We start from the raw sequence: 25,824 nt of genomic DNA on the forward strand, positions 1-25,824 counted from the left end.
CAGCCAATCTTTTCCCTCCCTCACCCATTTTCTACATGGTTGCCAAATTGATATTCCAAAAGTACCAACATGACCATGTTACTGCCCTGCTCAGGAAGTTTTAATGACTCCAGATTTCCTGTAGGATAAAACATAAAACCTCAGGCATTTGAGAGAAGTGAAATGATGGTGAAGATAGAAATGCTGTTAGAGTTGGGAAGCCCATGACAGATGTTGATAAGTGTCCCTTAGCCCCTCCCTCAATATTCTAAGCAGGGGTCCTGAAATTGAGGTTAATGGACTCCACCCACCCACCCAATGTGATGGAGGAAATGTGTATTTTCACTTGCCTCTCTCTGAAATTTAACTTTTCCTTTAATTGTGATTTTTAAAAAAATGTTATTCTGAGAAAGGATCTACAATTCTTACATGGTCAATGAGGTTTCTGGCACACAAAATTTTGAGACTCCTCACCCTGAGATTATAAGTAGCAGAGAAAGTCTTAATGTAGACTTGTGAGGTCTTTCTTTTTTAAATTAAAAAAAAAAATTAAAGTTTTTTTTTTTTAATTTTTAAAACATCTGCATGGATGATTTTTCAACATTAACCCTCACAAAACTGTTTTCCAATTTTTCCCCCTTTCCTCCACCCCCTCCCCTCGATGGCAAGTAATCCAATACATGTTAAACTTGATAAAAATATATGTTAAATCCAAATATGTGCATACACATTTATACAATTCTCTTGCTTCACAAGAAAAATCAAATCAAACAGGAAAAAATGAGAAAGAAAACAAAATATAAGCAAACAACAACAAAAAGAGTGAGAATGTTATGTTGTGATCCACGCTCAGTTCCCACAATTCTCTCTGGGGTCAGATGGCTCCTTCTTTACAAGATCATTGGAACTGGCTTGGATTATCTCATTGTTGAAAAGAGCCACGTCCATTAGAAAGTCTCTCTTCACCTGGGAGTTCTCTATACCAATGAATCTATGCTTAGAATTCCTTCTCCTCCCAGCATCAGGAGGCCTTCTCAGTCTTCTTGGCTGTTCCCCTCCAGGATAGTCTCTTCCTCTTCCTCTTCCAGGGTAACCTCTTCCTTGCTCCACTCCTCTGCAGGAGCTCCTTCCTATGGTTCAAATATCCTTCCTCTTAACGTCCATTTCTTGGGGACCTCAACTCCACTCGAGGCACTGAAGAGTCATATCCTATAAGGAATCTTGGCTGATTCTCTTCTCTACTTGTTCATGCCTTATCTCCATTATTTTGTATTCATTCTGTGCAAAATTCTATATTTATTTGTCTGCATGTTGCTCCCCACTCAGTAATGGAGGAAGATTACATGTTACATCTGTTACATGTCTATTATAAGTGCCAGGGATACTGGCATATATAAGAAAAGGGAAAAACCATCCTAGGAACAACAAGATAATTTGAACCGACAATAAGAGAAGAGCGTTCCTTTGTAAACACCACCCTTGGGCACCTTCTCCATCCTCCATGTTTCCAGTAGTAATTCCCATCCTTCCTCCAGCCTTGAAGTACCCTCAGTCTCTGGACCTCACCTAAATCTTCCAGACAACTCATGACCCCCATCCTGGCCTTGATCTTGACCTGATTCCTCCCAACCTGAATCTAGACCCAAGCTTAGAACTTTCCAGGACCTTGACCCTAAGTGCTGCTTGGACTCTGACTTCTACCTAACAGCTGATCCTATCCTTGACCTTGACCTGGGCCCATCACTGTCCATTGCTATTCTAGAAGGTTTTTTAAATCATTTCTCATAGACTTGAAGAGGTCTGGAGGATACCCCAAGATATCATGGAATCTAACCTGTTAACTGTAGAAAAAGAGACATCAAGGATAAATAACCTGCTCAGTGTCACTAGCAGAATGAGAAACAGAATCATGTCTAGGGTATCCTCTAGCTCTCTTAGGCCATCACCTTCCCCACTTTACAGATGAGGAAACTGAGACCCAGAGAGGTCACTTGCCCAACAACAGGGAGTAAGAACTTTGTGCAATGGAGAGATAAAAGGGGGGTACAGGGAATATACGGGAATTCTTCCTAATTTTTTGATCTATCCAAAAGTAGACTGAGCGAGATGTCTTTCAAGAAGTCTTCAAGCAGAGGCTGGATGACTAGTCAAGGAAGGAGCCTTGATCAGGCAGTTGTCATGTCTTTCTCCAGCTCATTTTACAGATGAGGAAATGGAGGCACCCAGGATTAAGTGATTTGCCCAGAATAAGTGCCTGAAGTTGGATTTGAACTCATGGAGATAAGTCTTCCTGACTTCAAGCCCGGTGCTCAATCCACCTAGAGAGCTTGGTCAGGCAGAGGTTGAGCAAGATGGCCTCTGAGGTCTCTTTCCCTTCGGAGAATTTCTAATTCCGAGTAAAACAAACGTTGCTATCTATCACTGTCTCATTGCTGACACTGCTGTGAGTTTTCTAGAGACAGTACATGTTTGAGTGTGTGTGGGGGACATGTGGGAGCGGGTGTAGGTTCTTAGTGTGGGTGTGTGAGAGTCTGGGAAGGGGAATGTCTGGGAGAATGGGTGAGGGGGTGTTTGAATGCTTTGTGAGCACCAAGAAGTGTGAGCGTGTGGGTGTGTGAACATAGTGGGTGCGAGCATCTGGCTGCTGGGACGACCACAGAATCAAGGAATTCTAGAATGGCACAGTCTGAAGCAAACGCAGACATGGCCCGGCCCAACCAGTGACACGCTGGTAAATTTTGTACAGCCGGCTCGCCCTGCTATGGAATCTGCATTATTTCCACTTTCCCCCACCGCTTTCCTAAGTCCAGACAATTGACAAAACATTAAATCTAGGGCTGATTTGTAGAATTTGCTGATTTAAACGCTTATACTGAAAATTTAACAATTAGCTCTCCTATGCCAATAAGAGCTGACTCCAGAGCACCCCTGACTTCTACCCTCTCATCTTCCAAAGGAGAAATCTGAGACTCACGTGTGATCATGAAGCAGAAGTGGCCAAAGGGAAAATCATGATACTGTAAAAAGGACACCTGATGGGAGGCCGAGGAGATGGCCTGGCTTCCGATTCAGGCTCCTGCATTTACACTATGATGTTGGACGAGTCATTTTCCCGCCATGGCCCTTGATTCCCTCAGCTGGGTTGGACTTCGAGAGTGAGATTAGTTAGAGACAAAGGATCTTCTTAGCCTGTTCTGTAGTGCAGAGATCTCACTCAGGCTTTCTCTGATCTCTCCCTACAAAACTTAGATGGGAGTACCTGCCAGGTGATCTCAGCAGGAGAGATTCCCTGACTTGTCCAACCCCTGAGATCCAGGGAGTCGTGATTAGGTCTTCAAGTAGAGAAGCCCAAATGGTTACTGGTCCAGATCTTGTAGACAGGATTCCAACTTGGATCTGGGTTAGATAAGATTCTTGGTTCTTCAGCTGGAGTTTGTGGTTAGATTTCAGGCAGTCTGTGAATTCATTATTTTGCTAACTCTATTTCAGCATAAGTGACTTTTATTTAAATCCTATTTTTTTGGGTACATTTGAAAACATTCCAAGAAAGAGTTCATAGGTTTCACCAGGCTGCCCCAGGGGTCCAGGGCAAAATTAGATGGTCCTTCCCACATCTGAGTTTTTGGAGTTCTGTAGCCAGTGACTTAATCAGATCTTTCTAAGATCTTTTTAGAACTTGGTAATAAAACCAATAAAAATAGCTAGCATCTAGATAGCACTTTGCAAATATTATCTCTTTGATTCTCACATAAACTCTGGGAGACAGGTCATATTATTATCTCCATTGAACAGATGAGGGAACTGAGGCAAACAGAGGGTAAGTGAATCAATAAGCTAGTACGGGTATGAGGCTGGATTTGAATTGAGGTCTTCCTTAATCTAGGTCCAGTTAGAATTCCTTAGGGCCTTGCCCCAGACAATTGCACTCAATGCTAGAAATAGACTGGCCTAGCTGTAAGGCACCCACTAACTTTCTCTCCAACACACACTCACCACCTCCTTCCCCCACCACATACACATACACTCTTCCACCCAGAGGTGTGTATAACTCCTCCTTCTAGTCCCCACTTCGGAGAAATCTCAGAAAAAGGGCCCCTCCACTCCCACTTTTCCATTATCAAGCCCTTCCCTGCCTCCTCACCCCTGTGACTTTTTAATTCTATTTTATTGGATGCATTTGAAAACATTATTCTGATTTGATGCTTTTGAAAACACGGTAACTTTGGGCGGTAGGGAACAGAGGAAATCTGGGCTTCCCAGTTCTACTTAGTTCTCCTGTTCCTTTCTCCTGAACTCATTCCTGATCTTATTACAAAAGGGAGTAGAATCACAGACTCTCAGAGCTGGATGAAACAACCCAAATCATTTGACTTAATCTCTACTTCAGCAGGAATTCTCTTAATAAAACCTCCAGCTTCTGCTTAAATATTTCTGTGATATGGTATTCCCTACCTTCCATGGTAGGCCAATAAACTTTCAAATAGCCCTGATGGATGAACCAAGGAGGCACCGCTGAAGCTCAATGATCAGCCCCCACCTTAAATAACTGCAGTGATCCTTGTTTTGTCTCTGTGTTTTTACATAGCTTATTGAGAGGGGTGGTCAGTAAGAGAAGAAGTCAGGCCTTTTTCTTTTGCAAAATTGGAACCAACAGGCATCCACCAGGCAGATGGACTGAAGAGTGTAAACATGGTCCCCACTGTTTTGTCAAGCACCGGTAAAAGTAGAAAAACAGGACCCCTGGGAGGTGGTTAAAATCATAGGGACATTTGTCCCAGCTGAGCCTAAATGAGAGTGTGGGGAGAATGGAAAACCTCAGTCACATTCCCCCTTTCTCCTCCCTACCTGCACCCTAGGCTCTATGAGGCAGGACAAGACTACCCAGAACCCTTTGTGACTGATACTGCGGCTCTGAGGATAGACAGATCAACAGTCCTTAGTACTGAACTAAGGGCTGGGGATTCAAAGACAAACTAGGACAGCCCCGTCCTCAAGGAGATTACATTCTAATGGGGAAAGACAACGGGCAAGGGCAAGGTAGAAAATGCGAGATGGGAGGTGCTGCTGAAGAGATGGAGAAGCTAGAAAGTGAATGGAGCTGGGGTCATTCATAAAAGAGTGGAGCTATATAGGGAGCACCTCCGTTCTAGGTTTCTCAGACGGAAGGAGGGAGAACAAAGGAGAACAGAATTCTCATAGAGCAAGGCTCTGGATCCACACCGGGACTTAGGCTTTACATGTGCATTGTGTAGAGTATATTTAAAAAAAAAAAAAAAAAAAAAAAAAAAAAGCAAAGGAAGTCCCTACAATGTAACCTCTGGCTGCTTTGGTATATAAAAAACACAAAGGAAGTCCCTACAATGTAACCTTTGGTTGCTCTGGTCTGTAAAACACAAAGAAAGTTGCTACAATGTAACCTCTGATTGCTCTGGGCTGTAAAACCACAAAGGAAGGTGCTACAATGTAACCTCTGATTGTTCTGGTCTATAAAAACCCAAAGAAAGTCCCTACAATGTAACCTCTGGTTGCCCTGGAATATAAACAACACAAAGGAAGTCCCTACAATGTAACCTCTGGTTGCTCCGGTAAATAAACAACACAAAGGAAGTCGCTACAATGTAACCTTGTGTTGTTCTGGTAACCCTTCTTTGAACCCCCCCCAGAGACATCCAGGTGGTACCACAGTGTGGAGAGAAGGGCCTGGAGTCAGGAAGACCAGGGTTCAAATATTATCTCATACACTTTGTCACTTAGCCTGCCTCTGTCTGCCTCGGTTTCCTCATCTTTAAAAGGAGGGTAATAATAGCACCCACCTCCCAGAGTTTTTGCAAGGATCTAATGCAATAATAATTATAAGGTGCCCAGCACATAGTAAATCCTATATAAATGTGAACTGTTTATTTGTTGTTGTTATTATCATTATCTTTAAAATGTGGATAAGAATAGCCTTTACTTATTAGAGTTATTGTGAGTGTCAAATGAGATACTATTTGTAAAGCACTTAGCACAGTGCCTGGCACCCAGTAGGGGCTTAATTAAAGCTTATTTCTGCTCTTTCTTTCCTTTCCCATTCCATCATTGAGCCTCTACCTAGAAATCCTCCAACCCCATCTCACTGAGCCCCAATCCCACCACCATATACCATACATTAAATCAGAGTGAGGTCCCCGTGTTACTGATGCCTCATTGTGTCTCAGAGAGGTGGCCAAGGTGAAAAGAGGAAGTGACTTATTATTGAACCAAAATCAAAAGGCTCATGTGCACACAATTATCCTTTCAGCACTCCTGTAAATCTCAAGAAAGACAGTTGAGGGGGAGGGCCCACAGCTAGGTGGCCAAGTGGAAAGAGCAGGGGGCCTCAAAGCTAGATAGAGCACTAGCCCTGAAGTCAGGAGAACCTGAGTTCAAATGTGACCTTAGACACTTAACACTTCCTAGCTATGTGACCGTGGGCAAGTCACTTAACCCCAATTGCCTCGGCCAAAAAAAAAAAAGATAGTTGGGTCTAGTAGATAGAGCTTTGAACTTGGAACCAGGAGATCTGGATTAAAACCCTTCCTCCTACATTTATATCGTTGTGAGCTAGATTTTGATGTCTCTGAGCTGGAGTTTTCTCCCCTGCAGTATGAGGGACTAGAGCTGGGGGACACCTGAAGTTCCCACACAGACTCCCAACCTTTTGAGGTGTCCTAGATGTTGCTGTAACCGGAGTTTCTTGGTATGAAGGGGAGGCATCCATGGAACATTAGCTAATTTGGTCAGCTCACACTGCCCTGTGGAAAAGCCACCCCCCAACCCCTTCCTCTCTACCCCTTCCCGGGGCCGGACCAGAGGCCCCTGCTGAGCACCCCCTCCGGTTGCCCTGGCTGGAGCCGAGGCCTCAGGTCCATGTTCAGCCTCTCTGGGGTCCTGCTCAGCCCCCCTTCCCCTTCCATCTCCTCCCCCATTCCCTGCTCTGCTGGAGGCCTGGGTGGTGTGGGGCTGGGGAGAATGTCTCACTGCCTATAAATACTCGGCTAAGTTAAGAAGTTGGTTATAAATAGGGCTCAGGGGCTTGTGTCCCTTCCAGGAAAATTCTCTGCTCTTTGGTCCCTGGGAGAGGTGGGGCCTACCCCTGGCCTCTGATTCATGGCCAAAGCCAAGCGAGGATGGAAATCGTCCCTCAGAATGGCAAAAGAGGGGCTCGGGGCCCTTCGCTCTGAGCTCGATGGAACACAAAAACCCCTTTCAGTGGTCTCTGACCAACAGGGGTCCAGGCTCCATTATCAGACCCCCAGGAAGGGCAGCTCACTACCTTCTCAGTCCACCTTCTCCATCATTATTAGGGGGTTTTTCCATGATGCGAGCCAACAGCCACCTCTGCTTTTGTCTCCCTTAAAGCAAGCCTGGTCCCTGTGCTTTCCAGGAGCTGAGTTTTCTGTGGGAAGAACCCTAGAGGACACAGGTTCAAATCCCCGCACGGACACGGGAATCTGGCCAACTGGGCCACGTCTTTGGGGCTCAGTTATTGCTTTTGTAAAAACAAGCGCTGCCTTTGAGACCCAAACAACGATTCCATCACTGATTTCTCTTCCCTCCTTTCCTCATGGGTGACCTCCAGAATTGTGATCCGGAAAAGTAGCCCCAGGTTTTCGAAGTGGATCTTCTGGGGTCACTCCTGGCTATTTCAAAAGAAAAAAAGATGAGAGATGAGTCCCCCAACAGCAACAGAGCTTCCTTCCAGACAAAAGACACTGAGGAACCAGGATTTCACCAGGGTGGGGAAAATGTTTGCACTGGAAAGGATGAGAGAGACTTGGCCACTGATTAAATGGGGGGGGGGGTTCTGCTTAAAGGAGAAGGAAGGACTGAGGTATGATGGGGCCAGTTCCAGTGGGCAGAGCCAGTTGTTAAATTTTCAGCATGAGAATTTGCACCTCTGATGAGACACACACGCTACAAATCAGGCCTTGTTTTATTGTCTAGTTAGTTGTCTGTGCTTAGAAAGTAATGGAGAAAAAGTCAATAAGGTAGCGCTCATTCTCTCCCTATTCCCTCCCCTTTCCCAAGCTGCTTTGTTAAACATTGGCCAACACACGGGAAAGTCAGATTTCTGAGTCTGGGGGACTAGAATGACTGGAATTAAGGCCATCAGGAGGAGGTGTAGATGGTGGAAGATGATAATTTCTTTTTTAAATTTTTTTCGAGGGGCGATCGGGGTTAAGTGACTTGTCCAGTGTCACACAGCCAGGAAGTGTTAAGTGTCTGAGGTTAGCTTTGAACTCAGGGTTCCAATTTCAGTAGCGTTCATTCATTCATTCACTCACTCATTCATTCATTCATTCACTCATTTATTCATCTAGGCAACATGGTACAGTCAAAAGAACATTGAATTTGGATCCAGAAGACCTGGAATCAGATCCTGGCTCTGCCATTCATACCTTGGCTTCTTTGACTATTTCTTCATGAGTCAAGATAAGCTACTTTCTAAGGCCCCGCCCAGATCTGAATCCATGATCCAAAGTTCAGTGTTGGTTGAAGAATGGTGGAGGGAGGAACCCACTGAACCCATTGAATTGTGAGTCAGATCACACTACTTATGACTTTGGAGAAGTCAGTCTCAACTTTGGGCCTCAGTTTCCTCATCTGTAATATGAAGCTGAAATAATAGGTAGGGGAGTTACGGGGTACCATAGTGCACAGGATTACCAGTTCTGGAGCCAGAGAGACTAATCTCCCTGAATTTAAATCAGCTCAGGCATTTATTGGCTGTGTGACCTTGGGCAAGTCACTTTACCCTGTGTGCCTCAGTTTCTTTATCTGTAAAACTGAGCTGAAGAAGAAAATAGCAAAGCATTCTGGTATTTTTGCTAAGAAAAGTCCAATAAGGTCATGAACAGTCAGACATGACTGAGATGCCCGAATAACAACAGGTAACCTTTCCTGTGCCATGGACCTCTGTGACGGTGTCTGGGGAAGCCTAGGGACTTTTCTCAGAATCGGGCTTTTAAAGCATAAACCCAACTAAAAACCAATCAAAAGAGGCTGAAGATGAGTGGAAAAAATGATGTCATTTCCCCCCAAGTTCACAGCCCCTTGAAATCTCCCCCCTAGACCCCTTGGTCCCAGGCTAAGAGCCTTTGACCTAGATGGTCTCCAACTCTGTGGAGCTTTTGAGTTGAAAATGTCTCTCCTTGCACCCCTACTTAGGCCAGCTCCTGCCCCAAGCCCCTCCAGCTTGCCCCCCTCCCCTCCATTTTCTCAGTGTCAGCAACTAAAGTCTTGCCCCCTCCCATCCCTGCCTCAGAAAGTGGGAGGAGAGGGGACTTCACTCCTCCCATAACAGCCGCTTGGCTCTTCTGGGGGGAGGGTCTGCCAAAGGTCAGCACGAGGGGGATCCCTGATGAGCAGAGACAGGTGGCTGGCAGGGGGCGGGAGGAAGGCGCCAGGTTGCCGGCTGTGAGGGCCACGTTGGCACGACACTTGGGGCTCAATTTTCCTGTTTTTGTGTCTTCTCCCCTTCAGCGGGGAGGGCACTCATACAGGAAGAGCTGCCAAACTCAGGGGGCTGGGGGAGAGCCCTAAGCCCAGGAGCCAACTCGATGCAGTCACTTGGTACAAGAAGGAGGCTGGTATTGGGCAAGAGAGATAGCAGGAGGCATTCAGAAAATCTTCCACAAGAGGGGGCTTTGGTTTGGCATTCAAGGACCTCTTTAATTTCTACCACAACCCCTCCCGTGATGTGCTGGTAAATGGTGAACAATTGATTTTTGGCATAATTAACACATTTTCCCATCTCTTTCTTCAATCTAGACAGCCAACAAAATTATAAATCAAGTCCCAGGTTGAAGCATTTGCTGATGTCTGAGGTTTAATGCCCACGCTGAAGATTTAATAATCAGCTCTCATCAGCCTGTCGAGCTTGTCTTGTCAAACGCCTGCTGCCCTCTCCCTGCCCCCTGGACTCCTATTTCTTGCAGCCAGACTGGGTTCCAACTGAACTGGGCATCCATTTGCCACACCCTCCCTTTCCTTAGAACCCACCCTCCCTTTCCTTAGAACCCGCCCGCTCTCTCCGACCTCCATGCCATTGTCTATGCCTGCCAAGCACTCCCTTCCCCTCTTCACCGGTGGCATTTCTACTGAGGCATTAAAATAGAACTCGTCCCTTCTCAGATTCCCCGGGTAGGAGGAGGACTTTGCCCTCTCCCAGCTCACTCAGCTCGTCCTGTCTCTTTTCCAATGAAGTTAGATTGTGCCTCCTTTGAACTCTGGAAGTCCCACTGGGTCTAGCACAGTGCTCAGCACACAGTAGGGGCTTACTAATTGGGGTCATAGATCTAGAGCTGGGAGGGAAGTCGCCTTCTTCAGCCCAGGGAGGTTGAGCCACCTGACAAAGTCAAAAGGTGGGATTCCATTCTGGGTCTTTTGGATTCAAATCCAGTATTTGCTTGTTTTGTTTTGATTTTGGTTTTGACTGAGGCAATTAAGGTTAAGTGACTTGCCCAGGGTCACACAGCTAGGAACCGTTAAATGTCTGAGATCACATTTGAACTCAGGTCCTCTTGACTTCAGGGCTGATGCTCTATCCACTGCACCACCTAGCTGCCCCCAAATCCAGTATTTTATTTTTTTTTAACCAAGTGAACGAATGAATGAAATGAATAAACATTTAACTGAGCACTTACTAAGTAACAGAAACTCTTTAAAGTCAAGGTCATCAACCCTCTCTACACTTGGCCCAGCCCGGGCTGCTACAATGTTCTTGGCAGAGCCTCGGAGCCTCCAGCTGAGGGCCTGGCACTTTGGAACCACCCACCCCGCAGGAATGGGTCTCTTTGAGACCTCCCCAGGCCTTAGCCTTGGTGGGGTCTGAGGGCAGATTGGAGTGTTCTTAGGCAAGAGGACTTTGGCCAAGAAGAGGGTCGGGAAGAGACTCCTCCTTTTTCCCTTCTCCACCACTCATTGGGGAAAGGATCTGCACTCCTCTGCCCTTTGCCCAGGAGCTTCTGCATCAGGGCTGGAGAGAGGGCAGGAGTAGAGTGTTTAATTGCACAATCAGTGGTGACAATGTCTGGGCTTTTCAGGAGGGGCGACAGCTTTGGGGACAATGACCCAGGGGCAGGTGACAGCTCCAGGGATTTTGGGGGCAGGGTCTCTGAGGATGGACCATTTCATCTAGAAACTGGTAGTGATGGCTCTTGGTTTGTCACTGGGCAGGGCTTCCAAAACTAACCATCACAACATGGGCCATCACCAGGCAGCCAGGGTTCCGAGGACAAACACCCCTCTACTCCCCCCCGAAAAAAGCCCAATATTTATGGAATCATAGAAGCTTAGAGCTAAAACACTTCTTAGAGATCTTAAGACCCCATCAACTGTGTGACTATGGGCAAGAAACTCCAACTCTGTTTGCCTCAGTTTCCTCATCTGTAAAATGGGGATTATTAATAATAGTACCTACCACCAAGGGTTGTTGCTATGATCAAATGAGAAAATATTTATCAAGTGCTTTCCAAACATTACATAAAGACTATCTGTTATTATTATTACCTCCAATAATTATTTAGAGAGCAGGCTTCCAGTTCCAGTGCCGTGTGACTTTGGTCAAATTATTTAGCCTCCCTCTGGGACTTAGCTTCCTCAGTTATAGAATAAGAGTGTTGGGTTAGATGATCTTGTAAGATCCTCCTGGTGAAGTTCTCTGATTGCACAGTCGCTCCACATGATGTCTGTTGTTGTGGAGCCAGACTTTCCCATGGGATGATGCTAGGGGACCAGCGCAGACATGGGCAGGGGGCAGGGCTGGGCTGCAACTCTCTCTTACCCATGGTTCCATTTTCAATGTGAGCACTTATACCCCAGAAATCCTCAGTGCTATAAATCAGGGCTGGATTTATTGTTGTGATGAGTGTCTAGACTTAAAGTAGTGGAGAAAATGTAAATAATTCTGATTAAACTCAAAAGTGTGGCGGAAAAGCTGATCGTGTCTCGTATGAGCTGGTTGTTAAGCATTTACCCGCCCTGGAGAGATGGTTGTTAAACATTTAGCAGGCTTCCTTGGTGAGGGAAGAGGGAAGAAAGGGGCCTGAATCTGTCTCTGTCTTTCTTCTTGAAGTATCACAGACTATCTGACTTGAAGCATATATCTGTGAACATAGACTTGTTATCTCCCCACTTCCCTTAGCTGCGACTCTCCTCCCTTGCCAGGCTGGGGAAGAATGCTAGCTCCTCGATTCTTTCTTGACCACTGAGTCCATGAGCAAGGTCACCAAGACCCCTCTAACCTTTGCCTTTTTTCTGTTCCCCCAGATCACTCCTGGCAGCAAGGCAGCCCAGTCTCAGCTCACCCAGGGGGACCTCGTGGTGGCTATCGATGGTGTGAACACAGATACCATGACCCACCTGGAGGCCCAGAACAAAATCAAGTCAGCCAGCTACAACCTGAGCCTCACCCTGCAGAAGTAAGTGGGAGCCCGTTCTGGAGGCGGGGATGGGGCCTGGGTGGGAGGAGGGGGCCCAGAGACCGCAGGTGTAGCAGCAGCCAGGGCTGAGGACCTTTCTAGGGCCCGTCTCGAGGCATAAGTGGCCACCTTATGCCTCCGAGAAGATAAGAACAGATCGATTTAGCATGGATTCTGAACAAGATGGCGGCAGAGAATCAGGCCAATGGATGGAGAACGAAAGCTGGAGCCCTGGACCCCAGCCCCAGCCCTGGTCAATGTCCACTTCTGGTCTCAGAGCTGCTCCCCCATCTTGCCTTCAGTCCTCAAGGCTTTGATCTTTCACTGATCACTGAAGGCTGACTGGAGGCTTCCTGACTTTCCTGGGCAGAGCCAGCCTGGCTCCTTGGGCCAGAAAACTGCTGTACTTTTGAACCTTCATTATCTGTTCTTTTCTCCTTCTTGCCATTGCTGTTCCTGGCTTTGCTTTCTGCCTCCTTCGCTTTTACTATTGTCTTAAATACTCTCTACCAGAAAAAGAGGAGGAATGAGCATTTATATAGCACCTACTGTATGCCAGGCACAGGGCTAAACAATTGACAAATATCTTATTGGATCCTCACAGGGACCTTACAGTTATCCCATCTTATAGTTTAGTATACTGAAGCAAATAGAATAAGTTGGGTAAATTTCTTGCCCAGGCTCACATAGAAAAATTTACATTTTAAAACTGGTATCCTCAGTGTCTCTTGAAAACAGCAGGTTCTCAGTAAATGTTTATTGGATAGCTTTAGTCACCAATAAATAAGATCCCCTACCTGGGGAGGAGGAGGAGTAATCATCCATTTACAGATCATAGAGACCACTGAATCCACTCCTTTTACAGATGAGGGTCCTGAGCGTAGAGAGCTTAAGAATCCTAGAGCTTGTGAGCAGGAAGTGACTGAGACTGGATTTGAACCCTGGGACTGGGTTTTTAATTGTTCCCACTTGACTCTGGTTATAGGGCTGTGGTAGGTTCAGAGCGTCGGTTGCTGGGGAAGGATGGCACCCTTGTGCCCTCCCAGCCTTCGAGAGCTGCCAGGTACACTGAGGGGTCAGAGCAGGCCTTGAAGATGGCGTGGGACAGTAGACAGGGCTGCTGGTTATAAGGGATGATAATCGCCACTGTCCTGAGTCTTTTTATCTTTCCCGGGCGACTCCTCCTCCCCAGTGCTGGCTGACTGCTCTCATATCAGCTCACACCCACAATGGCTGCTCCCAGGATAGAAGGCCTGGCAGGACCATAGGTCACAGATGTGGCAAGAGGCCCAGATTCTGCCACGTTGCGGACACTGGCACCTCTGGGAAGCCTGAAGAAGGGAGGGCATACATACCAAAGGCAGGCAGCAATCTGTGCAGCTGACAACCCGGGTGGGTGCCCTGAGCCTCAGGGAGAGCAGATAGGATTCTGGGTTGGGGCAAATCAGGGTCCACACAGGCCCCCCGTCCAGAATTTACAGCAGGGACCCCCAGAAAGTGGGGGATCAGATCAGCAAAGACCCAGAAAATAGGACAAGGAACTGTGGGAGGCACTGGGGGAGGGAATTTTGTAGTGAAGGACACCACTCAAGATAACATTCTTTTCTGCCAGCGTGAGGTGACTACTGGTGGTTTACTCTGTTATTTTCCACTTGTGTGGGCTTGGAAAGTGTGAGGCGTCCGTCCCCTCCCCATCAGCCTATTTCTGGCCTCCTACAAACTCCAGAAACTTCCTTAGGTCACCTCTAGAGCTCAGTTAGAAGAATCTGTTCCTGAGCAGCAAGGACAGCTATGAGGAGCAGACATGCCTCAAAAGCTCTGTCCATAGGGTCAAGGATACATGGCAGAGGAGGTTTGGTGATGTCCATATATCTTCCAAAGGCATTTTCCTCTATTCCCAATCCCCAATCCCTATAAGGAAATCCTTTTACTGAGGAGGCTTGGAATAACAAGAAAAGCAATGAATTTTCAGGTAGAAGACCTGAATTTAAATCCCAATTCTGCTACTTACTACCTGAATAATCTTAAGCAAATCATTCCTCTGAATCTCAGTTCTCTCTTCTGTAAAATGAGAGGATTGGATTAAATGAACTTTAAACTTCCTTCAAGCTGTAGATACTCTGAATGCAGACAGAAAGAAAGAATATAGTAGCCATCAATCAGTGAAAAAGCATTTATGTTGTCTGCTGTCTTTAGCACAGTGCCCGGCATACAGTAAACAGAATATTTATTGACTGACTCTGTACTAGGGACTGTGCCTGTCTTCAAGGGGATTAGTGGGAAAGAGCCACAAAGTGTATAGGCAAGTACAACCCAGAACTCAGATGATTCTGCTTTGGATTCTCTTGACAATTCCTAGCACCCAGATGGAGAAGGGATGGCAGCCCTTCTCTTTTCCTTTGTTGCAGTCACTCCCTGGTTTTGAGAATGTGTCCTACTTCTGAGTTCACAGGGCTAACCATTGGTCACTTCTTCCCCTTCCTTTCCCCCCTCCCCCCCACACCATGGCACACTGGGATAAAGCAAAAGTTGGGGATCTGTTTTATTATGTACAATAGTAATCAAGTAACTAAGGGGAAAACACAATAAGGCAAAATAAACAGAATAAAGTCTAGAACTTGTGATAAGGGGAGAGTTTGTAGGATAATGAAAAGAACTCTGACATTAGAGGACTGGTGTGATCTTGAGCAAGCCACTGAACCTTCAGTCTCCTCTACCACAAAATGAAGGCTCTGGATTAGGTGGCTTCTGGTCCAGTCTCCTCAGGGAGACCTGAGTTCAAATCTGGCCTCAGAGTCTCCCCAGCTGTATGACTTTGGGCAAGTCACTGAACTATTTCAGCACCTCACTAAATCCTGCCTCAGTTTCCCCAATTGTAAAATGGGGATGATAATAATAGGACCTATTTCACAGGGTTGGTATGAGGATTAAATGAGAAACTTGTAAAGTGCTAGAGAAATGCCAGTAATTGCTACTAATGCTGCTACTATTTCTACTAAAGAGCAAACAGACAGAATGTCATAAAGAAAGAAGCTTTAACATGTGGGGCATGCTCTGGGAGTAGGGTCTACAAGGTTCTAATCAGTTTAACTCAATTCAACAAGTCTTTATGAAGTATTTCTAGGCATTCAAGGAGCTGTGCTTGGTGGGGAGTGGCTACCAAGCCTTCTAGACAATCCCTGCCCTCAAAGTTTAAAAGTAATAGGGGACTATCCATGTACAGCAATATCTATCCATAAATCTGTCAAAAGTTGGAATTTGAAAGGGGAAAAGAAAAGCTCTCGACAGAGTTCTATAAGAAAATCTGAGACGATCTGGTCCTGGATTTGACCCAGATTCAGATCCCAGTTCTGCTTACTTGTGGGACATTGAGCAGGTGACTTTACCTTTCAGACCTCAGTTTCCTTGTGTGGTAAAGGAAGGGGCAGGACAGGCTGAAGGATCTCTCCGACCCCTTCCACCTCTAATCTTATGATCCCATAAGCTTCCACCTGAGATGCCTCAGACAATGAAGAAGACTTGGATGTGGCCTGGGAGGGATTGAAGCCCCCTGCAGTGTGAGGAGGGATTTGTTTTTCCCTCTACCCAAAATGCTGATGGGAAGCAGATGGGAAGGAGGCTCCCATAGGGAGACAGCCCTGGGCTTCCCCTGGGAAGCTCCACCTGGCACGTCTGCCTTTTCTCTCTATGGGCCTCCTGAGCAATCCATAGAGCTCTTCCCTGTGACTGGAGAACTGTGGGGAGGGGGGTTTGAACAATATGTGTTCAGCTGTCTTTCTTCCCCATAGCTCAGAAAGTTTCCTTGAGGCTAACGTGGCATCCCAGCAATAGAGCCAGAGATGAGCGTTCTAGTTGAAAACACATTTTCCCCCAGACCTCCCACATGGTTCTGGCCTGGCTGAGGCTGAACAGTTGCAATAACGGAGGTCTGGATGCTGGCAAGGCTGGCAGTGACGAGACCCTGTGGAGATAAAGACACCAGCAGTACTAGCCCCGCCTGGCAATAGCCCCGAAGCTGGACACTTTTACAGCCCAGCATTACCTCAGTCGTTATGGGTTCCATACCACCACAAGCTATCCCTGGATCTCCAAGGTAGTTCTCATTTCCTACACCATGGAGTTCTCATTGGGACACAGAAAGAGCTGAAAACAAGGAAACTCCCTTGTTTCCATAACCTTTTTGTTGAGCACGGCACAAAACCCTCCCCAGATTTCACCTCATTTCCTTTTGGGCAAAGGCAGCAGTGTCTTCAGTTTGTGCCTCCTGGGATGCTCAGAGAGGTCAGGGAAGTTGCCTAGAGTCACACAGCAAGCCAACCTTCTTGAGAGAATTCCAATTTGGCAATGGTTCCTGCAGAAGAGGCCATTTAAGCTGCCATTTGTGTAATGAGATGATACAGCTGTTTTCTTGTTGAATTGAACATATCTCTCCTGAGGAACAGACTTGGAGCCTAAAGGAATCATGTGGAAGACCTCAGGATTCCTGATGTCTGTTACCAAAGAGGTCTCAGGGACCTGGGTCAGTCTGCACCAGGTCAGGTTCCACTTAATTATTGGCAAATCCATTTCCCAGTTTGGGCAAAGCTGGAATGGAAGCAGTTCTCTAAACATAGAACAAAGAGAGTCTCCTGGTCCCAGAACTACAATGAATTACATTGCCCGGTCCTACCAGCCCATAAGCCATATCCAGGGGGTCCCAAGGGATCCTGGGAAGGTCATAACCAAACCTGGGAGAGAAATGGATTTGATGGCCCTTTTTTTTTTTTCTGTTCAATTATTTGTGTCCTATTTCTTGTGAACTTGTTTTAGGGGTTTCTTGGCAGACACTAGAGTGGTTTGCCATTTCCTTGTCCTGCTCATTTTATAGATGATCCCCAGGTAGACTCAAAAGTCTGTCTCCCTTTGTAGACACATGTAGGCAGACAAGCAGAATCCTTCTCTTAGTCCAAGGTCATGCAAGTTACAAAATGAGGATTCACACTCGGGTCCTTCATTATACTCAAGGTACAATGGGAAGAGTCCTAGGGCTGGAGTTAGAAAGATAAGTTACTTGATTACTAATTCTGCAATTGTGGGCAAGTTTCTCTCTCTAAGCCTTAGTTTTCTTATCTGTACAATGGAGCTAATACCTCCTCTAGGACCTGCCTGACAGAGAGCTCCATTAGAATGTCAGCAGAGTTCTTTGCAAGCCTTAAATTACTCTATAAATATCAGTTCTTATTATCAGGAGGAAGTTTGAAGAAGCTCCAGTCCAAGGTGGACAGTGATCGTTGATAGGGATGACCAAGAGGAGCAGATGAGACGAGCCACCATGGCCAGCACTCCTCCTTTGGAACGGGAGATTATTTGGGGGCAGAGAAAGGGAGAGACTAGATAGGGGACGCGGTACCTCATTGGTACCTCATTTCCTTCACAACAAGGGGCTCCAAGGGGGCTCCTTTCCAGCTACTGTGCTCTGTCATCACACCCTGTGTTTCTAACAGGTCAAGGTGATCCTTTATCCGACCTCAGACCTCCACCCTACTAGCCCTCAGACACAATCTGATCTGAAAAATTCTCATTTCCCATTTCCTCCCTGAATTTCCTAACAACCACCATAAGGCTCTAGGAATTGGACCTGGGATCTCCCGGCTGAGAACACTCCCTCTCCCAATGCAGATATCGGGATTCTCTCTTTAAGTTATAATTTTAGAGAGTTGCCCAAAACAAGGGTGTCCAACCCACGTGGAAATGGGGCCGGCAACCATACCTGAGTCCCTTCCAGGTCACATATTGACTTAGAAAACCAATTATTAACATTATCTGTTCTATTGTCTTTTTATGAACATTTTTGTTAAATATTCCCCAATTACATTTTAATCTAGTTGGAACAGCGAGCCCATGGGGCGCCATGTTTGAGACCTCTGGCCTAGAGCATTAACTGACTTACCTAGAGTCATACAAGCAGTACAGGTCGGAGGTGAGACTTGAGGCTGTCGCCAAGTTGATTGTACCCTACAACTTTTCTTCTCTATTATTATTGTTGTTCTTTGTTAATAGGAATAATAGCAATAATAATAATAGCTGATATTAATATGGAAATGACATCCTTTGAGTTTCTGAGCTCTGAGAAAGTCCTCATTCAAGGTCCTATGCTAAGATCAAGATCTCAGTGTTGTAGCACTCAGCAGCTTGCTGTGTGTGTAGGACTCACGGGCACCATAGAGGCCACCAGGGCCCTTCCCTCCCTCTTGTTCAGTCTGAACCTTCCAGATCTCACCCTGGGGGGTAGAGAAGGGATCCAATCTTTGCTAGAGGTCAGAGCAGCTTCTTCCTGGTGGCAGCCCTCTATCAACTCTGGATTTCTGATGAAAATTGAACCAGAAATTCTGGTTGGCCACAAAGAGGAGAGAAGATATGTGTCTTTCCCTTCTTTGTAAAGGTAGAGGACTATGGGTATGGAATGCTGCATACATCCTCAGAATTCTTGTGCTATATTGCCTCATTTTGCTGAAACATTTTCTTTTCACAAGGAATGATTCTCCCCTAAAGGGAGATGCAAGAGGAGGGACACATTTGGAAATGAAGTTGGTATAAAACAAATGAACTTAACAAAAATGTAATTAAATTTAAAGAAAACTGAGGAGACACTTTTTGGGACATGGGATTTTGTTTTGCTTGACTACACATAATTTGCTCCAAGGGTTTTCATTTTCTTTTTTTTTTTCTTTTAAAGAGAGAGAAGGAATGAGAGAAAATAAATTAATATTAATTGAAAAAGCAAAGCAAAGCACTGGGTCAGAGCATTCTGGGAAGGTGGGGCCAGGCTGGGGAAATAGCTCTGACAGCTTTGGGTTCTGCAAGGAAGAATGGTTCTAATTGGAACCTCATTTCTGATTTTCCCTAGGTCAAAGCGCCCCATTTCCATCTCTACCTCAGCTCCGCGGATTGAGTCTCCAATGCCCGTGATTCCCCATCAGAAGGTATGTGACATGTGGCCACATGGCCCCTCCTTCCTTACACTGGTCTTTCTCCTTTCCCCCTTCCTGCATCCGAGTCCTTGGCTCATTTGTCTTCTGAGAACAAGGACAAGCGTTTAATGGGACGAGAAAAAAGGGGAAAGGATGCTTGAGACACAATGAAGCAGGGAATGATGAATTGCAGAACTGAGCTTGTTGGACCCTAAAAGAAAATGTAGATAGAAGCTCTTTTAACCCTAAAAACAAGTAAATCTAAGAGCATTCACCGTCCCCCTGCCCAGATCCCAAAACCAGGAGGGGACCCAAGGATGCCCTCGCAGGGATGCCCAGTTGACCCAGAACTCGTATCCTGACTCAGAATTAGAATGAGGAGGTATCCTGGACTTAAACAGGGGTTGGGGCTAATGGGGTTTATAAGACATTAGAAGATGAAGATCCAGGTCAGATTAGAAAATGGGACTTCTGGCTGTGGACAGGACATCTCCCACAGAATGGGGCTCCTCCACGCCCCAGAGAGGTTTTCTCTCTAAAATACTTGACCATTTCCTAATTTGACTCTAGATCTTTCTTGGGGGGCATTCATAATCCCCTGAGTTGCCCCCTTACTTAATACAGCAGAACTTCTGCCAGAGTTGGGGAGCTGAGAGGGGTTGCAAATATTTCCTCCCTCCAGAGAAGAAGGGGCTTGGCAAGGTCTCCCCGACTCTAGGAGGCCCATGGCACTGTCCCCTCAGCTTGCTAGTTGTGAGAGTGTAAGGGAAATGGGGATGCAGATGCTCAAGCAGGGAGGGAAGCGGCAGGTCGGGCCTGCCTCACCTACGCTATGGTGCTTTCTCTATCTCCTGTCTCAAGTAGCAGAGAGATCTGGGTGTTTACAAGGGTTAGGGTCTAGTTGATGGGGAAAAGGGCTTGGGAGGACTCTCAAGTCAGCAGAAGAGGGGCCCATGCTCCAAACGGAGATTCCCATGATCCTCTTCTGTTGTTACCTATAATGGAAATTGGGAGAAGAGTCTAGAGTGGCAAAGGCATGGGGCCCTTCAGAGGAGGATTGTAAGGATGCTGAAGGTCTTTTGGACAACAGCAGTAAGCAAAGGTCAGGTTTGTCCCCTATTCTCCAGCTCCTTCTTCCCAATGGAGCAGGATTTCCAAGGACCTCTGGGGTCAAAGCAATCTCCCCGTCCCTGGAGGTATCCAAGTGAAAGCTGATGACCACTGGCCGTGGGCATTTTAGGGAACCTGTTCATGTTACAGATGGAGGATAAAACCTAGAATCTGATCTAGGCAGAGTTTTCTCTGTTAAGCTGGCTCTTCTCCTGGCCAGGCAGAATGCTCCAGAACTGCTGGCTCCCCCAATTCATTCCAACCTTAGCTTGGCCATCTGTAAAATAAGTCAGGTTGGGAGAGACAGTATGGTCAAGTGGACAGAACGCTGAATTTGAATCCTGGCTTAAACTTAAGCAAGCCCAGTGGACAGTAGCCTGGACTCAGATCCATTTACAAGCTGGGACTGAGGACAAGTCACTTAGTCTCTCATTGCCTTAGTTTCCCCATCTGTAAAATGAGATTTGCATTTAATGATCTCTAGAATCCACCTCTAAACCTATGAGTCTATTACTTCATCAAACCTCAGTTTCTTCATAATTAAAATGCACTTGTGGGACTAAATAATAATAATAATAAATAATATTTGTCTATCATTTAAAATTTGTAAAATGTTCCATCAAAACAAGCTTTGTAAAAGCATCATTGACCCCATTATTCAGAGGAGGAAACTGAGGCAGTGATAGGCTCATAAGTATTCAGCATTGGGGTTCCTGCTTCCACTGTTGGACCACACTGCCTCTGAATGTTCTTAGTGTCCTTGTAGTTCTGGCATTGTGCAATCAGATCCCTTCTAAAACACTGCAGAAAACGCCTATAAGTCAGCCCCAGCAAAAGATGGGGGAACTGCAGCCTTCACGGCAAGGTGATTGCGGAGCATCATGGGAAGTCTGGGACAGGACTTGGAAATTCCTGACCTTGAGTTTGCCTTGTGGAAGGAGGCGGAGGAGGACCAAAGGTGCGGTTGGGGTGCCCTCTGCAGGCCTCTCTGAGAGAATCAGGCCCTGAAATTAAGAAGGAAAGGGACAGAAAGCGAGGCTTTGTGGGTGCTCGGGTGCAGACCCCAGCCCTCAGCATCCAGGAGACAGATGGAAGTTGGGCGGAGTGGGGTTCTGGAGTGAGCCATCGACATTCAGGCAAGAGTAAGTCCTGAGCCACCGAATTGATGTCGCTGGTCCTTGTGGAAAACCAATGATTTAGGGGAAATGAGAGGATTAAATTTACAGCCAAAAGACCTGAGTTCTAATTCTGATCTGGCACTTGTTACCTGTGTGACCCTAGGAAAATGTCTTTACCTATCTGATTATCAGTTTACCTATCTGCAAAATGGAGCTACTAGTACCTACACTACTTAACTCATAAAAGTGATTGGAGGACATCACTCTTTCCTCCAAAAGACTTTATATCAAGTCTTTATAACAGGGGTGGCTGTGGCCATTATCTGGAGATGCCCTCCAAACTTTGTTTTTCTCTGCTGAGAACTGGGAGTCCTTGTTCTCAAAAAGTATGGGGGATTCCTTAAAACAACGCCCACCTTTTCCGAGGCTATTCCTGGGCTTCATTTGCATGTTGCCATAGCTCCCAGGTAGTTTTTTCCCCAAATCACTAAATCACAGAAACTCAATCTAATCCAAGCTTGAACCACAGCCCTCCTAAAATGTCCCCAGCAAGTGTCATCAGCTTCCGCTCTGACATTTCCAGGGATGGGAGACCGCTTCCTCGGGAGGGGCCCCTTCCATTTTGGTTCCGTTCTAATTGTTAAAAACCCTTTTCCTTTTATAAATCAAATGTTTTTCTGTTGGCTCCCTTAGCTAAATGTCTTGCCAGGGTCACACAGATAGCAATGATTAGGGCAAGGCCCTGAGCCCAACTGTCCCAACTCTAAGTCCAGCCTTAGGGAAACACAAGGAGCTTCAATCAGTCATTCCAGTTTTGTTTTGAACCTCAATTTCATGGGAAATAGAAGACATGACCCTTCCCCCCCAGAAGCCATCAAACTCCTTCCTTTCTTGACCAAAGGCAATAGATGAGCCCACATGGCCCTGCTCAGCTTCCATGGACCTTAACTTCTCAGATAAAATTAGAGGGCCTGGGGCAGCTGGATAGAACCCCAGCCCCGAAGTCAGGAGGACCTGAGTTCAAATCTGGCCTCAGACATTTACCACTTCCTAGTTGGGTGACCCTGGGCAAGTCACTTAACCCCAACAGTCTTCTGATCCTATATGTATATTTGTGAGGGGCTCCTCTGGAAGTGCAAAGGAAAAGAAAGGAAGTAGCAAATCAAGTCAAGATGCATTTAGTTAGTGTGCACAATGGATAAAATGCCAGACCTGGCATGAGTTCAAATTCGGCCTTAAACCCTGGGAAAATCCCTTAATCCGATCTGCCTCAGTTTCCTCACCTATAAAAATGACCTGGAGAAGGAAATGGCAAACCATTTCCGGATCTTTGTTAAAATACCAGATGGGGTCACGAAACTAGAGAACAATCGGCCAATAAGAAATAATATGTCCCAGAGTGAGAGGAATATAATGCAAGCAGAAATATAGGGCCTGCCCTCGAGGAGCTTACATTCTGATGGAGAAAGGCTACACATAAAAGGAAAGGGAGGAGAGCAGAATGCCGGAACTAGGCAGGGTAGAGCCTAGAATTCTCTGGACATCCTCCTTAGAATGAGGAGCCAGCCACACCAGCCCCAGAGAGAAGCACCAAGCGCTTCAGAAGCGGAGAGCAGAGGGGACCTCCATAGACCTTGGCAGAGAGCTAGAAATGGCCTTATTTCCCCATCCGGAGAGTGGGAGCACAAATTCTCCCAGGAAAGCCTCAGGACCGGGCCACCTTAATACCTCTAGCAAAGCCCACATTTTGGGGTTCTTTTGATCTTTGCTCAAACTCAAGACTTGCTGGAACCCAAACCCCCTGTCACCGCGGGATGCCCAAGCGGGAGCTGGGGGAGTAAAGGGGCCAGATCCCATCCCAGCTGCCCCAGGCCCACGGCTATGAGTATACAGACGGATGAACCCCAAGGCTAATAATAATCATAGCTAGTATTTATATAGTGCCTACTATGTGCCAGGTACCATGCTAAGTGCTTCACAATTGAGTCCTGGGAGGTGGATGGTGTGACAATGTCCATTTTACAGACGAGGAAACCGAGGTAAACCAAGATTGAGTGATGTATTATTCATGGTCACAAAGCAGCTAATAAGTGTCTCACTCACTCCAGACCCAGAACTTGACCCACTAGCTGCTCCAGAACTATGCCCAATTGACTAGAGAGAGTCAAGAACAAAATATCAGTAAGCCAGAATTTGGTCACCCTCTTCCCTCCACCCAGGAACTCTTCTCTCAAATAAATCATGAGCTCCTGACAGCCCCTTTGTGGCTTTAACTCTCCCAAGACTTCAAGACCAGGTATATAAATGGGCAGAGAAGCAGGCAGCCCAGGTGCAAGCTGGGAGCCTTGAAAGGAAGGGTTTTTTAGCTGTTATTAGGAGTTATTTTCTTTAGAACAAAACAGTTTGTGGGAGAAGGATGCAATGTCATTGATGGCAGTGGTAAAACCAGCCCGAGGATAGCCCATACCCAGGAGGGCATCGGGGTAGCTTAGGTAGGGACATGCCATAGGACTGCACAGGGTAGATGGTATTGGGAGAGAGTCATGGTGACTGAGCCATGATATCAGGGCTGGGGATGGTAGCCTTGGAGCAGAGCGCCCCTTACAGGGAGGGTGATCTTTAGGGGAGCAAGTAGGTTCCCTCCCTGGGCATCAAAACGTAGAAGTGTCCTCCTTGTTTAGAGGGGGCCGCCATTTCTCTAAGTTCCCTGGAGGGAAATGTCCCTTGGAAAGCCGCCCTAGAGGCTGCCCTGGGTCTAGGAAACGTGGCTGGAGAGCGTTGGCAGCTGTGTGAGAAATCCCGGCAAGAGGGCTTGCTCTCTTTGCTCTCAAACATACCTTTGACTCCTCCTCCCTGTGTGACCTTGGACAGCATCTTTTAATCTCCCTGGGTCTCATTTTCCTAATCTAGATAATGATAGGGTTAGACTAATTGGCCTCCAAAGTCCCTTCTAATCATTAGGATGATCCCACTGTGGACAACTTACTCCATCTCTTTGCCCCCCACCCTTGGATCCTTACCCATGAGCATAGCTGCCTTTGACTTTTCCAAAAGCCTTTCCTTGTTGCTGCTGCTGCTGCTGCTTCTTCCTTCTTCTTCTTTTTTGCTGAGGCAATTGGGGTTAAGTGACTTGCCTGGGGGTCACACAGCTAGGAAGTGTTAAGTGTCTGTGGGCAGATTTGAACTCAGGTTCTCCTGACTTCAGGGCTGGTGCTCTAACCGCTGTACCACCCAGCTGCCCCTCCTTGCTTCTTTATTCAGGGGCAACTAGCTCTCAGAGGATGTGAAGAGACCCCTGGATTACCAGCCTGTGGGGGCTGGCAACATCCCACAAACAGTTTTTTTATTCCAGGGCTTCCCTCATCAAGGGGATAGTGTGGAAGCCACAGGCCTGAACCAAGGGGTCTGAGTTTTGAGGGTGGGAGGGCAGCCGGGCTGTGTACACCTCCCCTTATGTTACGGATGGCCACGTCCATACTGTTTGTGTCTCTGATGACTCTTTTTTTCTCTGCCCCCCTCCCTCGCCCCTGCCCCTTCCACGGCGGCTCCCTTGCTCCAGGACCCTGCTTCGGAGATGAATGGCAACTTGTCAGCTTTAACCTCTATCCCCAACCCCAAGGTGGACCTCCCCACCCCAAGGGTGACCAATGGAACAGGCCTAGGGGCTCTCAGCGCCCAGGAGGTCCGCCAGACCCTTAGCTCCTCCTCCCAGGCGACCGTCATCTCCTCCCACACGGTGACCTCGGAGCCTTCGCCTCTGAGAGGGAGCCAAGGGTCAAAGGCCAATCCAGAGGTGACCTCTGACAGCCTGAGCCCCAAGGCGCAAGCGGGCTCCGGGCTACAAAAGCAGTATAACAATCCCATTGGTCTGTACTCGGCAGAGACGCTGAGGGAGATGGCTGAGATGTATCAGCTCAGCCTCAAAGGGAAGGCTCCGGGTACAGAACCTCCGAGAGGGTAGGTAACCCAGCGTGCACCGTCCTCCCCTCCTGTGCACCGTCCTCCCCACCTGCTCAGTGACTGCACAAGCCACATTCCCAGTTACCCCTAATCACACAAGGGAGCTCTGGGTCCTTGGTGCTCTAGTTAGCTCCTGCTGGGTTAAGGGCTTTCTGATCCATCCAGTCCAGGGGAATTTGAGTCAAACCAGGTGTTTACCATGTCTACTACCAGCCTGGCTCAGGGGATAGAGGCCTAGGCAGGAGGGCCTAGACTCAAGGCCAT

General features: G+C 46.9%; 1 protein-coding gene across 9 annotated transcripts in view; it reads left to right on the forward strand.

Annotated features, from left to right (window-relative positions):
* Positions 1-25,824, forward strand: part of LDB3 (LIM domain binding 3) — a 111,168-nt gene that overhangs the window by 19,917 nt on the left and 65,427 nt on the right. For 6 of the 9 annotated variants that reach the window (XM_031956740.1, XM_031956746.1, XM_031956739.1 and 3 more), the window contains 3 exons: positions 12,271-12,422; positions 19,309-19,384; positions 25,160-25,557. In XM_031956740.1, coding sequence (XP_031812600.1) covers positions 12,271-12,422; positions 19,309-19,384; positions 25,160-25,557 — 626 coding nt within the window. The remainder of the gene's footprint in view (positions 1-12,270; positions 12,423-19,308; positions 19,385-25,159; positions 25,558-25,824) is intronic. The other 3 variants (XM_031956741.1, XM_031956743.1, XM_031956745.1) reach the window with 1 other exon arrangement.

The sequence above is a fragment of the Sarcophilus harrisii genome, chromosome 2, assembly GCF_902635505.1.
Source record: "Sarcophilus harrisii chromosome 2, mSarHar1.11, whole genome shotgun sequence".
Taxonomy (NCBI): Eukaryota; Metazoa; Chordata; class Mammalia; order Dasyuromorphia; family Dasyuridae; genus Sarcophilus; species Sarcophilus harrisii.